A 16,641-nucleotide genomic window follows, 5' to 3' on the forward strand; every position below is an offset into this window, starting at 1 on the left:
TTTCACTGCAGCTTTGGACCACACTGCTTGCATCACCCAGTAAGCAGAGGACAGCCAGTTTGTCTGTGTTTCCACAGCAGACTAACAGTGTCTCATCAGTGTCTCCACAGAAACTGCTTTCCCCCCTGTCGACACATCTTTCCCTCCACCCTATCACAACCCCTCCATCTCCATCTCCTCTCCAGAATGTGCTGTCGAACTTTACTTAGAAAGTTACTTTTACTTGAGTAGAAAGTTACTTAAAACACAACGCTCTTAAATACTCGATTCTGATTGGTCAATCAAACGAAAATTCAGCGATGTTGTTTCTCGACAGACGACCTCCTGCTCAGGTGTTCATTCAGTCAGAGACTAAAGTGGCAATCCCTTTATGTACCAAGCTCAAAAACAAATCGCCAGCTGATTTGAGTGGCAAAATATGGAGCATTTTGTGGACATTACTTTTACGTTACTTGGCCGGAGAATGACGTCCCAGCAAAAAAGACGAGAAAATATGTATGTTATCGGGGCTATTCGTCACTATATCGGACTTAACGGAATGAAGTAATAATTTCCTGTTATCGGCTTGATAGTTATCGTGCACCCCTAGGATTAGGTATGCCAAATAACCTCTGGACTCATCATAGGTCACACAGCGGTAAGCTTTGTCGACTAGATTCACTCTCTCTGGTGACTGGTGACTGCTTCAGGACTAACTCCACCACTACTCACTTCACTACTGCTTTTTCCTAATTCTTCATGTTGTTTCTTCCCTACTCCCTGGAGACACAGCGAGACGTTAGTTAGCTTATGCTGGCACAGTGTGCGGGGGCGTTTGTTCACTTTGTGTGGGCAGTGAGCAGTCATGTACTGTTACCAGAACTGACCCCACAGAGCTGGTACCAAGCCAAGGTAAGATGCTAACCATGGCTTCGGTGCATATGGCTGTGGAACACACACCCAGCTAACAGGAGGGTTGGAGCAATTGGTTTGAGTCAGGACTGCTTGCATTCTGTAGTCAAATCCTAATTTCACAAACACGTGTACATGGATGATGCACAGCTATGTAGTGTAGTTGGAAACCATTTGGCAGATATTTGTTGTTAATGGTCGTTGTTACCATAGTAGCAATGTTAAAAATTTAGCCATGTTTATCAGGTATGTTGGGGCATAGCAATCATCAGCTCCTTCTTTAATTCTAGAGGCCAAGTCATTCCAGTTGAACAATCTGTAATCGGCTTTCATGAGCCTAAATTCTCACAGTGCAACCACACCCACGTTTTACAAACCACCCAAAAAAAAAAACCTGTGATGTTTGAATTTTTATTTTTTTCATTCGTTTAACTGATATTTTTTGGAAATGTTACCATCACAGCCCAGTTGCCACAATAACATGTTGGTATTGTACATTTCTACAAACCACAGATACATTAAATCTACACGTTTCATACACATCACATCAAAGTGACGTGGTTCAGATTACTGCTGGAACAAGCTGAGTGTTTCTCATCAGGAGGAGGAGGCGATGGTGGTGGTGTGACAGCAGACCACCGTACAAAGCCCGTCATTTTTACCAGGGCGTTTTCCAGCTGTGTCCGTGGCGAGAAACATCATCTTATCCACCGTACCCACAGCGCTGCCACAGCATACAAATGAACCGTATAGAGACATAAACCTATCCGTGCTAAAGAAACGTACAGTACATGACAGTTTAAAAGCGGTTTCAAAGGCTTCTCCACACTGCCACAATATGCTGTTGGTGGCATTTCACAGCCCATCTCACCAGGCTCTGCATTAACCAAACTTTAGAAAACACTCATACCACTTTTGATATCCTTCTCTGATATGAAGAATGATTTTTTTGGTAGTCATACTGATAATTTTGTAAGGTAAAATAACCTGTTTATTTGTTTAGGTTGGAGGAGGTTTTCTTTTGAAAAAACACTGCTCTACAGTTTTTCATTTCTATAATTGTGCCAGACAGGTATCTAAAACTCTATTAAAACAAAACTGTCTCCATGGCTAGATACCAGTGACACAGTATGGATATTTTTGTGATTTTGTGACTTTAACATTAAATAAGGCATCCAGCTCCTCATAAGCCTAATAGGTGTGGGACAAGCTGATGTGTGAAGTCCTTGGCCAAGCATGAAAAGGATGTGTATGGAAGGAAAAGCAGCTGGTTGAATGTGACATTCTCAGTGGAAGATCACCACTAAGCCACAGAGAAGTGACCGATGAGAGCATGAGGGAACTACTTAGAGGAGAGTAACAAGAGCGTGCTTCCTATGTCTACACTGTCTTTTCTCTCACGCAGGGCTTTGGGCTACATAGACAGGTAGAGGCCTCTTTAAATATCATCGGAGGGTAAGGCACGCATTTCTGTAACCAAGTCCTTAAATACAAGAGGACACTCAAAGCAATATTAACATTACACAAGCACATTTTGAACAAGTTTGCGGGGCATCAGTCTGGATGCTTTGGCATTTCTCTGTGCTGGTCTTGAGTGGTTCTGGTGATCTGAGGCTCCTGTTGTGAATATTCCTCAAGGAATCGAAGGTGGAATTCCTTCAGCTTCTCCAGGAGGACTTTCAGCTTCTCTGGGCTCGGCAGGATGGTCATTCTAACAAACACGCATATACACAGTGAATGCAAATACACAGTGTGTCTACATATACCACTGCTTCACTCTCCTGTGCTGGTGTTCACGTCTAACCTGAAGTGATAGGTTCCCTCCTTCTGGCCGAATCCACTTCCTGGAACCACACAGATACCAGTTTCCTCCAGCAGTTTGAGGCAGTACAGCATGTCAGGAGCCATAGACAGGGACTGCAGATGCACAGAAACAGGAATATTACATTCAGCTGGCCTACTGTAACTTCACTCACCAAATGATGCTTCTGTCCTTTCAGCAGTTTCCCGTCCGGCCACAGGCTGAAGACATGTTCAGGGAAACTCGCTGCACGCTGGGAAAGACTCTCAGGATTTATTCTTAAGTGTTCATATGGCATAAAAAGAGAGCTTAGTGTTTGACACAAGCTGGTAGAGACATGCAGGCATTTTGAGAGGCTCCTCCCTGTATTTCCATCTCCCACACACTAGTCGGTGTGTTTTAAACATGTACCTAAATGAAAACTGAAACAACAGAGCAGAATATTCTATCAAACTGAATAGAAATATGAAGTGAATATGTGTGTCCATGCAGTTGACAGGCAGTGTTGTGGATCCTTTTTTTTCCTTTTGGTTTGTTTTGACTGTATTTCTGTGTGCGAGGCCCCTGGCTAACAGACACTGTTCAACCACAGGACCACCTGGGTCTACAACAAACAGAGGAGGAAAAATTCCACGTTAAAAAGTGCATGAACAAACAGACCTGTGCTTCCTGAACTGCTCGTGGTGGGATGAAGATCTGAGGGAAGGCGTACATTGCTCCTTGGACTGGGTTGCACTTGATCCCAGGCACAGAGTTTAGGATTTGCTCTGTCAGCTTGGCCTTGTGAGCAAGGGCATCCAGGACTGAGCTCTTCTCCTGGGAACATAATCCATCATACACAAGGGTTAGGAAATAATCAAGGAACCCACTGGACACTTAAGATTCCAAAACTTTTTTAGGCTAAGTCCCCACAAAAGGGTCACCTCACCAAACCTCAGACAGAAGAGGTCTGTCCAAACTCCTATAATACATGTAGTGAAGACTTTGAAGGAATTTAATGGAAAGTGTATTTTTTGGTGAAATGGAAGTTCTCACTATATTGACACATATGATTCCAGTGAATAATGTCCAGTGAGAAACATTTTGTCTTCACTCAGTGACTATTTTTGCAGAGGAGTACAGGGGACTGATAGAGAGCTTCATCACACAATACAACAACAATCACAAGCTTGTGGTGAACTACAATGCTCCAAATATAGATGTTGCCGCGAAGAAGCTACAAACTGTAAAACGTGGATGCTTCACACACACATCTTCAACGCGGCAGCACAGAAGATCTCTACAATCAGCACAGCTTCAAGGTGGACACATAAGATGAGTGTCGGTCACACAGAGGCAAAAAAAAAAACTGATCCAGATAACAATGCCTTTGTCACCCCAATATGACTACTGGCATCCCCTTTGGAAATTCTAATCCTCAAATTTCCATCTTTAAAACCAGATTACACTTTCAAAACAAACTCAGCTCAGTTGACGGTGTGAGCTGTGACAGGATACCTCATAGCTCATTTATTTTCTTAAATTAAAAGGCTCATGGCCCAGGCCTAAACACTTCTTTATATGTGGGTTAGGCCCGAGGAGACTACACAGTGTGAAAAAAAGGATTTTGCTCCTTACTATAACCTGATAAGCATCTCATGACCCTTCAGATTAATCTCTTGATCCCTTGTGTGGGTCCTCACAAGATAGGAACCACTGTCCTAAAGGATGCCAGCATCCACAGGTGATACTTTATCTTGTTTGATGTCAGACTCTTCACCTACTGCTTATTTATTCCTCCAAATTCAATCCCTTTTCCAATAGTGCAGATGTGATTCACAGGGCTAATGCCTCTGGTCACAAAACAACAAGCAAAAGCCACAGACTCACCTTGGTGAACTGAGCGTACGAGGGCTCATGCTCTTTTGGGGGATTCACAATGACGTCCATCGCTGCCTGTCCAGAGACGGGAGGGCAGAGGCGAACAGACAGCAGCTTGACAAGTTGGGCCTTCACCTGTGGATCCATGTTCAACACCTCCATGTAGCCTCCACGGAAACCACACCTGAGTAGGAGATCAAAACACAGACACTATGAAAAGTCCTGGCACTCTTTACGAGCGGTGTACTGATACATGTATGTTTGTGCTAAGCTAACTAACCGTCTGCTAGCTGTAACTACATATTTATCACACCAGAATGAGAGTGGCATCAATATTCTCATCTAACTCAACAAGAAAGCATATTTCCCAGAATATGGACCTATTCCACTACTAATTTTTGCTATTTTGAGTTTGAGTAGATGCAGTTTGGAGTGTTTGAAAAACAATGGAGTACTGCTGGCATGTTGACCTTTGTAGGCTGTATTAGTATACAACAATGTCCCTCTTGCTGCTCAGCTTCACCTGGGGAATGTCTATGAACTGCATCTGTTCCAGGCACAACCAACAGGAAGAGGCCAGAAATATAATGAAGAACAGTATATCCTAACTCGCCAGGTACACTTGATAATTCAGTCTAAAGAAGCTCCTGCAGTAATGAAGGTCTGACAGAGCTGAGAACATCAGGAAACTGGAAGTCTTCTCACTAACATACACTGAAATATACTATAAAAAGTGGGGAATATGGAAATAACTTTATATTAATAACAGTCAAATTCTCTTTTCAGTGAACAGAAATTAAGCCCTCATACACTTTTGGAGATTCACTGCAGAGTAAAAGGAAATAGTAAAAAAAACATAGTTTTAAACATTCAAATGCTCATTCTTTTCTTGTGCCATCACCCTGCAATAAGATAAGAGCTCAGTGTGTGTCTGTGTGTGTGTGTTCAGTGCAGAGGATACTCACTCGCCAGTGTAACCTTTGGAGGTGGAGTGGAAGGAGGCCAGCTCCACATTGTTGAAGTACTCAGGACCCATCTCATAGAGGACCTTCTTAAAAGAGTGGAACTGGCAGTCTGCTGAGTACACGTTGTCTTGGTAAACCTGTTAAAACACCAGCCAGGCTGAGCAAAAACTCTGATTTCAGATCACCAACAAATTCAGTCTGTAGCAGCAGCAGCAGCCAATTTAAGCTGCAATTCAACATTGATAATCTCAGTGTTATTAGACGCCACGCTACGTTGTTTTCTACAATGCAGCATTCGACCCATTGTTGGAAAACAAATCTGAGATTTGGAGAAAACAAAATAATGTCCTAATAATTTGATAATTTTCTTGATCTTAAAATCAAGAATAAATCTCACCTGCTTAGTATGAAGACTTCATTATGGGCATATTATGACTAACACAACAATAACTTTCTCTGATAAATTTGTCTTTAATCTGGACATATCGCAACTTTTTTCTAAACATTAACCACAATATTATCTTATTCTTACACGGTTTTCTCTTCAAATATTTTGTTATTCTCAAAATCTCCAATTTGTTTTTCTTCTCACTGAGGCCCTCACACAGAGTTAGTTAGAAAGCAGAATGCAACGCCTGTCTTCAGTGATCTGAACAAACTCAACCAGTACTGCTCTGCTTCATATAGCCAACGCAGAGCAGCTGCTCTTTGAAGGGGCATAATTCATTCAGGCCGACACACTGTTGTCAGACTGAAATAATTCTAAGTATTTTTAAATATAATAAAAAGCGAATCTCTAAGGAGAAGTGGTGCTGTAGATTATGTGCTGACAGTGGAAGTTACCTCGTCAGCCATGACAAACAGATTCTCCTCATAGGCGAAGTGGAGCACCTCCTCGATACACTTCTTACTCTGCACCTGACCTGTAGGACAGAGTCGGGGGTTCAGGGTGTCACAGATAAACAAAACTGTTATTAACACTGGAAATAAATATCAAGCAGGATGTCCATATCCAAGATATACAGAGGAGGCAGTGGAAATGTTTGTCAGTCAAAAGACAAAAATAAATGCTGATACAATTCAGCCTTTAACGCCTCTGCCAGTGACCCTGATCCAGCCAAAAAAACTCTCCAATAATAGAATACTGTGAGAGCTACTGGGAGCTTTTTGTGAATAGGGGAAGCAAGCTGTCCCACTCATCTGCAGGGAAAATGAAGTGTGTGTATTTGTGGAAGCAGTGGTGAATGCTGTGAAACAAAATGCTAAGTAGGGTGCCATAATTAAAAATGGTTTGCAAACTGCTGAAGCAGGATAACAGCTACAGTATGTTTTCATGTCAGCGGCAATAGTTATGTAAAGTTAAGAAATGTCAAAGTAAAAAGTTTTAATTCTACAGTGAGCAGGGAAATTAGAAGAGTAATAGCAAATGTAAGCTGGGCATGAACTGTAACCAGAGAAGGAGCAGCAGGTGCAGTTAGCTCTCACACATGGTGATAGTGTAGGCCAGAAAAGGTCACTGACAACTAGGACCACGCTTCAGGCAAATACAACCCTGACTCCAAAGAAGTTGGGACACTGTGTGAAATGCAAATAAAAACAGAAGGCAATCATTTGTAGATGATGTCTACTCTTACTGAATCTTTTTCATCTCATTCATGAGTGATGACATGTCACAGTTTTAGGCAACCATTCCACCCTTGTCCACCAACGCAGCTCAGGACAACATGAAGTGATATCTGAATATGAATATACAATCTGTTTTGACCCAGTCACATAATAATCAAATATACTGTACAAAATAATGCAAACATATACACATTACTGTGAATTATATTGTACATATAAGATCATAGTAAAAAAAGTAATATTATTTGTATCATTAAAAAAATGTATATGAATAAGATAATTAATGTATATGTAAGATGTGAATGATCTACAGATTTTAGTCGAGATTTTAGAGCCATTAGAGGGCTTTGCCAGAGGATCTCAACAGTGAGCAGGCTTATAGGGAGTTAGGTCAACGGTACAGACAGGAGCCTGGCTGCTCAAGAATATGAAAAGGGTCAGTAACATCTTAAAATGAACGGGTAATCAGTGAAGGGCAGCGAGGATTGCTGTGATGTGGCCACTTCTCTTGGAACGTGTTAAAAGCCTGGTATCAGTGTTCTGATCCACCTGCAGTCTTTATCATTTACCAGCCTCTGAACAGGAAAAAGGGCATTGGAACTTCATGATGGCAGACTGGAACAATTATTGGACTAAGTGAGAAGTGATCAGATAAGAGTGGGATGTATCCACTGTTATGTCTCTACCAACTCAGATGTTGCAATGTGATTAGATTAGATCAGATTAGACTTTATTGATCTCACAATGGAGAAATTCACAAACAGCAAACAGCAAATGGAGGTGATCTCTGTCAGTGCAGTCAATCTCTCAATCTATGAGAAGCTGGAAATCCCCTTTGCCCACATAAAATAAGGTAATGGGTAAAACAAAAATAAGGAAGTCCACTTTATCCACTTCCTAATTTTAGCCAGGTAGCACAGAATTTAGTAAACACAGTTGTGGCTCGTATCCTGACTGCCTCAACAAACGAATATCAATCATATCCTACCAGTGGGGTTTCCAGGGTTGATGATGCAGAGGACTCTGGGCTGGCAGTGCTGCTTGGCTGCCAGGTAAGCTCGCTGCAGTTCTTCAATATCCAGTGCCCAGCAATTGGCCTCATCCAGGTAGTAGTTAATGTGCACTGCCTCTAACTCTGAGATGGTTGCAGAGTACAGAGGGTACTGGGGGATGGGAATCATCACTCCTGTCCTGGAGCTGCCCTGACCTGACACGAGCAGCTTCAGGATGCTCTAGAAACAAAAGATACGACTGTGATTCATTTGTTTGCAAACGCTGCTCCCCAGTATCAGACTTACATACTGCTAGCTCAAACAGAAGTATGTTATAGCCTTCTTCAAAGCTCCAAATACTAAAACATGTCTCCTAAAGACATCACATCACACACAATACAGTATTACATGTAGTAATTCATTACTCCACATTTTTTAGTTTCATTCGATAACATGGATCAAAGGCAGAGAGAGAGTGTGTGTCAGCACACTTCTGTGCCACGAAGAACTGATGCAGATTTTGGCTGAACTTCTCCCCTCTCTTCTCTGACAGCACTCTGCCTCGTCATCGCTGTGAAGATGGACTTGCAGAGAAAAAGGATCTGTGGAGCAGCTGGACCTCTGCCCATTTTACCAGCCATGCACACCCCGCCAACTACTGCTGAGAGGGGCACTGACAGTGACACTGTTGATTTGTAAAGTCACACATCGCGCAACAGAATGCTGCTTTTCAAATTTCTGAGAGGAGATTCAACATTTCACTCTGTGCTCATTCAGCACTCTTAAACAAACGTGACAGCTTGAAAGCTCTACTGAAGGCACAAGGTGAAAACGTGACAATTCATTCAAGTCATTATGTTTCTCCTGCCTCTTCCCTCCCATCAACCCCACAGTGCTCTTCATACCATGATGCCATCACTGGCCCCTGTGGTGAGGTAGATGTTGTTCCAGTCAGAAGGTACACCCTGGTCTCTTTGTGTGATGTAGTCAGCAATGTCCTGACGGACACACTCCACCCCCTGGCTAGCACTGTACGAGCCTGAATCAAAACACACAACATAGACTTTTAATAAGCAGTTCTAAGAAAGATAATAATACTTTTTACCTCAATACAGATATCATGCAACGTCATATTTGACATCTGACTACATCTTTCCAGTCACTGGTTTCCTCTACATATCGCAGCATGTGCACTATGTTAGCCAGGACCTACCTGTCCAACAGAAAATGTCATCTACTTGTGTGCTTTGTGTTTTGTGTCAGTAAAGGAGGCTCACACATTAGACATGCTCAGAACAATCAGAACAAACTAATAGACACATTTTTCCATGTACAAATGTGAGGCATGTTATTTTCACATTACTCTGAACTGCTACACATGATCTATAATGCAAATGCTCAGCGTACGTATACTTGCCTCTACTGACATGATGAAATATAAAAGCAAAATGCAATATGAGAAATACAATAACCTCTATCTTACCCACCTCACTTACACTTTACAGAGAATTAATTTATCACTAACTATGTCACACACCCAATGCACAGAACCTAGTTATTTCAATGAATGGTCTCTCACCTGGCCATCAAGTTGCTCAGCAGTGCTCTTAACCTCTACTCCAGGCATCTCAGGCCAACCAATCAACATCAAGGGATCACTTAGTTATCAGCTGAAGACTGAGATCAGCTGATTAATTGATTCCAGCCTGGTGTGCTCCTCCTTGGTTGGAATGAAAACTTGCAGCCACGCGGCCCTTTATGGAACCGGTTTGAGATGCCTGCTCTACTCCATACAACTGTTCTGCTCCTAAGCAACTATCTATTCCACCTACTGTATTACCAACCATATAATCTAAGTAATTATGTGTCTAAGCTCATCTCCACCTGGTATTAACATGTGTGTGTACGTGGATACATTATCTGATTAATAACATCTGATCCAGTGGCTTTTTCCAATGACAGGCCAAAATTAAACTTGGGTCATGTTGGGTTTGCTCTGAGGCAAAGATCATTTATGAGTAATAATTTCTACAGTGCCAAATGTTTTTGAAGTCCAAAAACTCATGACTGGTGAAGCTGTTGGTGTTAAGTCTTTTCTAGTAAAACTATTTAGCTGGTCATGTCATATATATTTCATTGTTCATGTTGCAATGCCTCTTAGTGAATTTGCCTCTATGCAACTGTCACTCCACTTCAATGCATAACAGAAACAGTACCAGACAAGTGGAAAACTGTACAGTTAACCCACAGAGTGGACGCAATAACTGCAGAAAGTTGTGTAAAATGAGCAATTTGGACAAATTTGCACATTATTTCCTGTGAGTATTGCATCAGAGATGAGTTTTCCTGACTGTGACCTTTAAGAACTTCTTATATAATTGTGTTAATTGAAAAAAATAATCATCCATACTTAACAGGCTTCTCTTTTTCTTCTCCCTGATGCTTGATCATTGTTTTATCAGTTCTTTGGCTTTTTAACTGTGCATTTGTCTAACACAGGACTGTGTAGCAGAGTGAAGTCTCTGTCAATAAAGTTCAGATCTTCATTATGTTTAAGTTTATTTCTTAAATAATAAATTAAACTTTAAAAATAACAACTGAATTTAGTTTTCACCACAGAAATGAATGAACTACTGAGATATAGGCCTACTGTATATTTTTAGGTGTTTTGAAATTATAGGTTTTTGAACCTGATTCTTTAAGTTCAGTTTTACATATATGTTCAAAATTGGCTCAAGAAATCATAACCAAACTCAGAGCACGTGTTTTTAATTGCTAGGTCCGAGCTTCACCTTGCAGTCTTGGGACATTCGGCCTCTAAGGGGCACGACAAATGTGACAAGTTCATATCTCGTAATTGCCTACGTGGATTTGTACAAAATTCATTATGTACAATCTTGGGTCATAACTCATTTGATGCATATTGTTTGGTAATGACTGATTACAGTGGGTGTGGCTTATTAGAACAAACAAAAATTTAGAGATTTTTCACTGACTGATTTTTTTTGGTCCAGCCTGTTATCATATTTCTGCTGCAAATTTAGGCATGTTAATAAGGAGGCGTATGGGGATTGACTGGCTTTTACAGCCTGCCTCAAGTGGCCATTCGAGGAACTGCATTTTTGGGAACTTCATGTTGGCTTCATTTTTCAGCCCTGGAGGTTTCCTCTCAATCATAAATACAATAAGCACAATTAGATTAGGGAGCTTGGGGGACTTTCCCCAGAAAAAAAGACAGAAAGAAAAGAATCACAAAATTTCCTGCAATTTGAATGTATATTCAAAGACCTGGGGAGAATCTGAAAACTTTAATTAATCAGTTTTTGCAGCTCAATACTCTATTTTATATTAGGGTAAAAACTACTATTAAGCTTGAGTAGCTTGTTTGTTAGCGGTAGCTTGTGTCACATTCTGTGCTCCTCGCTATTTGGTGCTTATCAAATAATGTAGAGAAATGACAGAAATTCTTTCAATCTGCAGAAAATGCACCTGTTGTGACTGCAAGATATTGATGTTAACAAGGTCTTGGACAACATTTTGGTGAGTTCTTTGTTAGCTTCAAGCCACAGCACATCTGACAGCCACTTTTCGAAGCCACATTATTATGATTTATTATCGTTAGTATTACGGTATTATCATCATGCTGTTGTTGTGAGAGCTATTTCTTATCTTTACTGATGTACATTGTTCACTATTTACTTATATTTCAGAACCACATACTTCTTGATATTATTGATAAATGATCAGAAATACAAAAAATAACCAGAATAAAATAAGAAACCAAATAAAATAAAAATATAAAAAATCCAGGTATCAAAAACATGGATTGCGTGGCAATGACTCGTCTGCTTGTGACCCCTAGAGTTCCCGCTCAGTGACAAGAACAACACACACAAACCTAGACTCTGTCCTCCACAGTCCTGGAGGATGCGCTTGGCCCGTTGCTTGGCATCATGAGGGAAAGCCGGACTGTCCAGCAGCTCTGGGAAACAACACAGAGCCACCACCTGCATGGAGGCAGAATAAGAAAGATTACACACAAACAGCAAGAAATGGTGGGACAGGCACATATTCAAATGTTTGCTGATGCTGTATTCAATATACTGGATCAATCACTTACTATAAAGACAGTGCACGTCAACAGTTTCCATAGTGAAAACTTAAAGTGAAACTGATTTGACATTTTCTAGGCAGGAAAATTAATACAAAGGCTGTATTTATTATTGTAGTAACACTTATGTTAACACAGCTTCCCTTTGTTTTGTAATTTTCCTGTATATGTGTTCTTTCTGCTCTCCCACGTTGCTCCCTTGTGTTTACACTCTAGTATTGCTGTAAGGTTATTATGAAAGCAAATCTTAATTAATGTTGTAATTCCTTCTCTTATGTGAAAAACTGTGAAAAACTCAAGCACCTTGACCAGGCATCTCAAACCGGTTCCATAAAGGGCCGCGTGGCTGCAGGTTTTCATTCCAACCCAGGAGGAGCACATCAGGCCAACCAATCAACATCAAGGGATCACTTAGTTATCAGCTGAACGCTGAGATCAGCTGATTAATTGATTCCAGCCTGGTGTGTTCCTCCTTGGTTGGAATGAAAACTTGCAGCCACGCGGCCCTTTATGGAACCGGTTTGAGATGCCTGACCTTGACCATATGCTGAAATTCTGCATTCTCTAAGACTGAAGCATGGTAGCATATCCACAGTAATAAACACTCAACACATGCAAAGCATTAGTTAGGCCCGAATCTGCAGTGTGCCTGCATGAATAGTAACAATTAAACCATCTTGATGACAGCTTCATGAGTTACCAATTCAAGCGCCAATCTGAGCTGGGCAGACAAAGAGCTGATAAAGCAGCACCAATGACTGTGCCGATCCACTCCCATGGAAACATGCCGGTGGTGTGCCCTCATGAAACGAAATGATACGCACATTGCAACATGATGGAAGTTCAACACCTGTGCAGCTTGGTATGTTGACTAAACTCCAGGTGGAAACCCAAAATTATACTGATTAAACAAAGATCTATCACCACTGGGAGTATTTACCCTTGAGGCGTACAAGCAGCACTAGCAATGCTCATCACCATTTTGTACAATATCCAGCCAACAGGTAGCCTCAGAGAATGGTTCCTATACAGTACTTCTCTGAAAGTCTAAAAAACCTTGTGTGTAGAGACAAAAGACCTGACATGCAGCGCTGGGCTGGAATGAGCTACAGTGATCAGATCTGATGCCGCACTCCAGCACTCTCTCAGCTGGGGGAGCTTCACTGCTTGTCTCTGCATCTCGACACAGAGCTCTTCACTCGGGTTAGCTCCTCTATCTTATTTATCCTCAAAGAGCCAAACTACCCTGTTACACTACATTGAGCTAGATAGTTTTACACAAATTCCTAAATGTTTGTGAGGACTGGTGTAGGACAGCAGACAGCAGTCTGGAGGGGGCAATGTCATCCCCTAGAGCTCCTCATTTATCACTTGAGTCTGTGGGAGGCTACATAAGAACACGAGGCAAGTGAGGCTAGAAGACAGCTCTCAATCTTAAAGTGGCTGTAATCTTTTGAGACTGGACCCTGTAATGCTGACTGCCTGTTCAGTAGTTTCTTCTTTGCTCTTCCAAAGCTTGATATTCATTTTTTTTCTGTTCAAGGCGGCTGACCGTTTTGGGATACTGGAAGAAGATGACAATGGGAAAGGGATCTCTGGTGTGGTCAGATGGCCCTGTTGCCACTGTGATAGACAGCGGGTAAATGAAGACAAGGAATGAATGAATTTTGATACAGTCAAAACTGTATGGTGTCCTATGTATTGTAAGGTATAAGCCAATAAACAGCAACATTACAGAAAGGTTTTTAGCAAAGAATTACCTTTCGTGGAATGTTAAGGAAACTTTCCTGAATAACTTAAAGGCTGTTAACACTCTCTCTCCCCATACATCATACTTTGTTGACACTCGGATGTATTAGCTACATTTCTGAAGCTCCCCTAAGGCGAAAGATCATAACTCGATGTTTGCAGCAAATGTTCCCCTAACCTTCAGGCAATGTCCACAGAACATTCCCACAACTGAAAAGTGTTTTCTCAGTAGGAGCTCAAGCTGTGACTGTAGATCTATGGCTTCCCGATTCAGTGCCTGTCCAAACCTCACCTGACGGACGAAAGTGATTGGCTGCTGGCCCATGGCATGGGCATCACCAATGTTGGCTTTGATGACCTCAGTGAAAGGCTGTTTCACTCCCTGGAGAGACAAGAAAAAACAATCATTAGAACACATCTTCAAGCTAGTTTGAGGCTTTTTGATGTACAACAGTAAAAAGCAGGGCTGTGGAAATTCCTTTGGCCAAAATGGATAGTTTTTAACCGAACCCAGTAGGGATTTGGAGTGAACCCTGCTGCTTCCCTGGCCAGGTTGCAATTAATAATGGAAATTACGGCTCTCTGATGGGAATCAGATCTTATGACTCCATTCTTTTCTGAGGCTCACCTGTCTTTTTTAGGTTTTTTTTAATGAGGTTTATCTGTGATACCAAATGACAGAGCATGATTTGGATCACATTCAAACTTTTACATCACACCAATATAATTTCCTGTCTCATGTGTGCACTTGATTTAGCAGCTCAAAAACACTCCTATTGGCAGATGTAATGTCAATATCTGCAGTGTAAACATTACACAGGACAATACTGTCAGTGTTAGTTACAACTTTGAGTTAAGGCTATGCATGAAAATGTTGTGTCAATAAAGTTGCCTTGCCTTGAATGCAATTCATGCAACACTTCATATAAGAAAACTTTTCATTGGCACTAAAAAAGGAAGTATAATGGATTTCTGTGCACAGCAGATGTTAATGCAAATCATACGCATCAATTATTATATGAAAAACGTTTCACAAAAATGTTAAGGATAGTAAATAGTTAAAGTTAATAGTAAATTACTGTATGGTGAGCTCTGTGCAAATGGTCCACACCACAGCCAAGTAAAGAGCGCTCACTGAGCTCAGTGACAGTCGGACACGGAGGATGATGCAACCTGTCTGCGGCTCCGCTGTCACGGAGAGAGACTGCGCTCCGTGTAGCTCCCCGTGTGAACACTACAAGTGAAATTCAACCTACTTAATGTAGCCTTGTCGTAGTGTTTCAGTAAACACGAAATGTAGCATTAAACAAAATATCAACTTCAACCGTGACCCGCCTGTTATTCCCATGAACTCCCTCCATCACCAGACAGAGCGGTGCCGTCAGGGAGCTGAAGCTGTTAGCTGTTTTAGCTAGTTAACCACAATCATCGTGTAGCTCTTTGTATGTGTGTGAGTAAGCAGTGGGGTAACTGTTAGCAGCCACTGACAGACCTGCTGCAGCCTCCTCTCGATGTCTCCCGCCTTGATGACGATGGGTCCTCTCACAGCGTACTCCACCGCTTTCACCTGCGGGTTTAAGGTCGCCATGGTCAGAGTTTTCTCTCGCATCCTGGCCGGGTCTCCCGCCTCCACGGTAGCCTCCGCCGTGCTGAACCGTTTCAGTCCGTACTGTTCCGAAGGCCCCTGCGTTTTAAAGCGAGCATGCTGCCACAAAACCGAGTACAGCGATTTCGTCCGAAGGGGAACATGCGGAGAAAGATGTGACGTTACTAAGTGCCTGAGACGATGCATGTTTCCTCGGGTTCAGCTCGATGGTTCATCAATGAGCACAGCTGGTGAATATTTACAGTATTTCCTTCGTCCAGCCGTTAACGTTCCGGTGAGCGAGCCGCACGCGGAAGAACGCCGATGCCTCGCGCTGACGCGCCGTCTCTGTCCTCCGCGAGACTGGACGACAAATTACACTCGCATCATTTTAACGATGGGCTACCTTTTTTTTTTCAAGAAAACTTTATTGATCAAAGTGTATCCAAACAGTAAAACAAACAATAAAAGAACGTCATCATTGTGGCTTGTACGGCGTAGATGCTGACTGTGAGATGACGCGATGACGACTGCTTCAAAACCGGTTTTTATTTGCCAGAGTGACCTGATAGATCACAAGAATCCAATATGTGAAGGCAAATGTGGAATAATTATAGATACCTTCACATTCAGAAAATCTGGTATTTTAATACAATTCGGAAATTGATGTTCACTGTTCACTTGGAATTATATTTAGCCCAATAAATGATAAAAAAAAAATAAAAATGTATATCATAATCCTGCTACGAACAGGTCGACGTTTAACTAGTGCTGGAAAAAAAATCTGTTTACTGGATTTTAATATTTCAACTAAACCAACAAGACAAGATTAAACGTCATTGATTCCACGCCGGGGAAATAATGTTGTTACAGACAGCAGTGATAGCAAGAATAAAGAAGGAGACGTGGAAATAAAAACAAAAATCAATAAGACATGAAAAAATCAACTATATATATGTACATTATATACAAACAGTGTATAAAAATAAAATTGCCTTTTGGAGGATGGCTCAGTTTCGCAATGGAAAACTTTGAACTGCACATGGCAGGATGTGGGTAAT

At 41.6% G+C, this 16,641-nt stretch overlaps 1 protein-coding gene across 1 annotated transcript; it reads right to left on the bottom strand.

Moving 5' to 3' along the window:
• Window positions 1-1,298: 1,298 nt before the first annotated feature.
• gpt2 (glutamic pyruvate transaminase (alanine aminotransferase) 2) lies at window positions 1,299-16,094 on the bottom strand. The gene is made up of 11 exons (XM_041938395.1): window positions 15,488-16,094; window positions 14,288-14,377; window positions 12,034-12,142; window positions 9,041-9,174; window positions 8,132-8,375; window positions 6,361-6,440; window positions 5,518-5,654; window positions 4,562-4,736; window positions 3,353-3,508; window positions 2,696-2,808; window positions 1,299-2,602 (listed from the first exon to the last, which is right to left on the bottom strand). The coding sequence occupies exons 1-11, from the start codon at window positions 15,785-15,787 to the stop codon at window positions 2,446-2,448; spliced, it is 1,695 nt and encodes a 564-aa protein (XP_041794329.1). The 5' UTR covers window positions 15,788-16,094; the 3' UTR covers window positions 1,299-2,445.
• Between the last annotated feature and the right edge of the window lie 547 nt (window positions 16,095-16,641).

Source organism: Chelmon rostratus, chromosome 1 (genome assembly GCF_017976325.1).
Source record: "Chelmon rostratus isolate fCheRos1 chromosome 1, fCheRos1.pri, whole genome shotgun sequence".
Classification (NCBI taxonomy): domain Eukaryota; kingdom Metazoa; phylum Chordata; class Actinopteri; order Chaetodontiformes; family Chaetodontidae; genus Chelmon; species Chelmon rostratus.

What these genes read in the sequence shown, in the direction of transcription:
- gpt2 (XM_041938395.1), bottom strand. Translation starts at nt 15,787, where the DNA reads ATGCATCGTCTCAGGCACTTAGTAACGTCACATCTTTCTCCGCATGTT. An exon ending in GGGCCAGTGATGGCATCATG is followed by an intron (nt 8,376 to 9,040) that starts GTATGAAGAGCA and finishes TTTTGTTTCTAG; the next exon opens with AGCATCCTGAAGCTGCTCGT. An exon ending in CGTACGCTCAGTTCACCAAG is followed by an intron (nt 3,509 to 4,561) that starts GTGAGTCTGTGG and finishes TTATGTTCCCAG; the next exon opens with GAGAAGAGCTCAGTCCTGGA.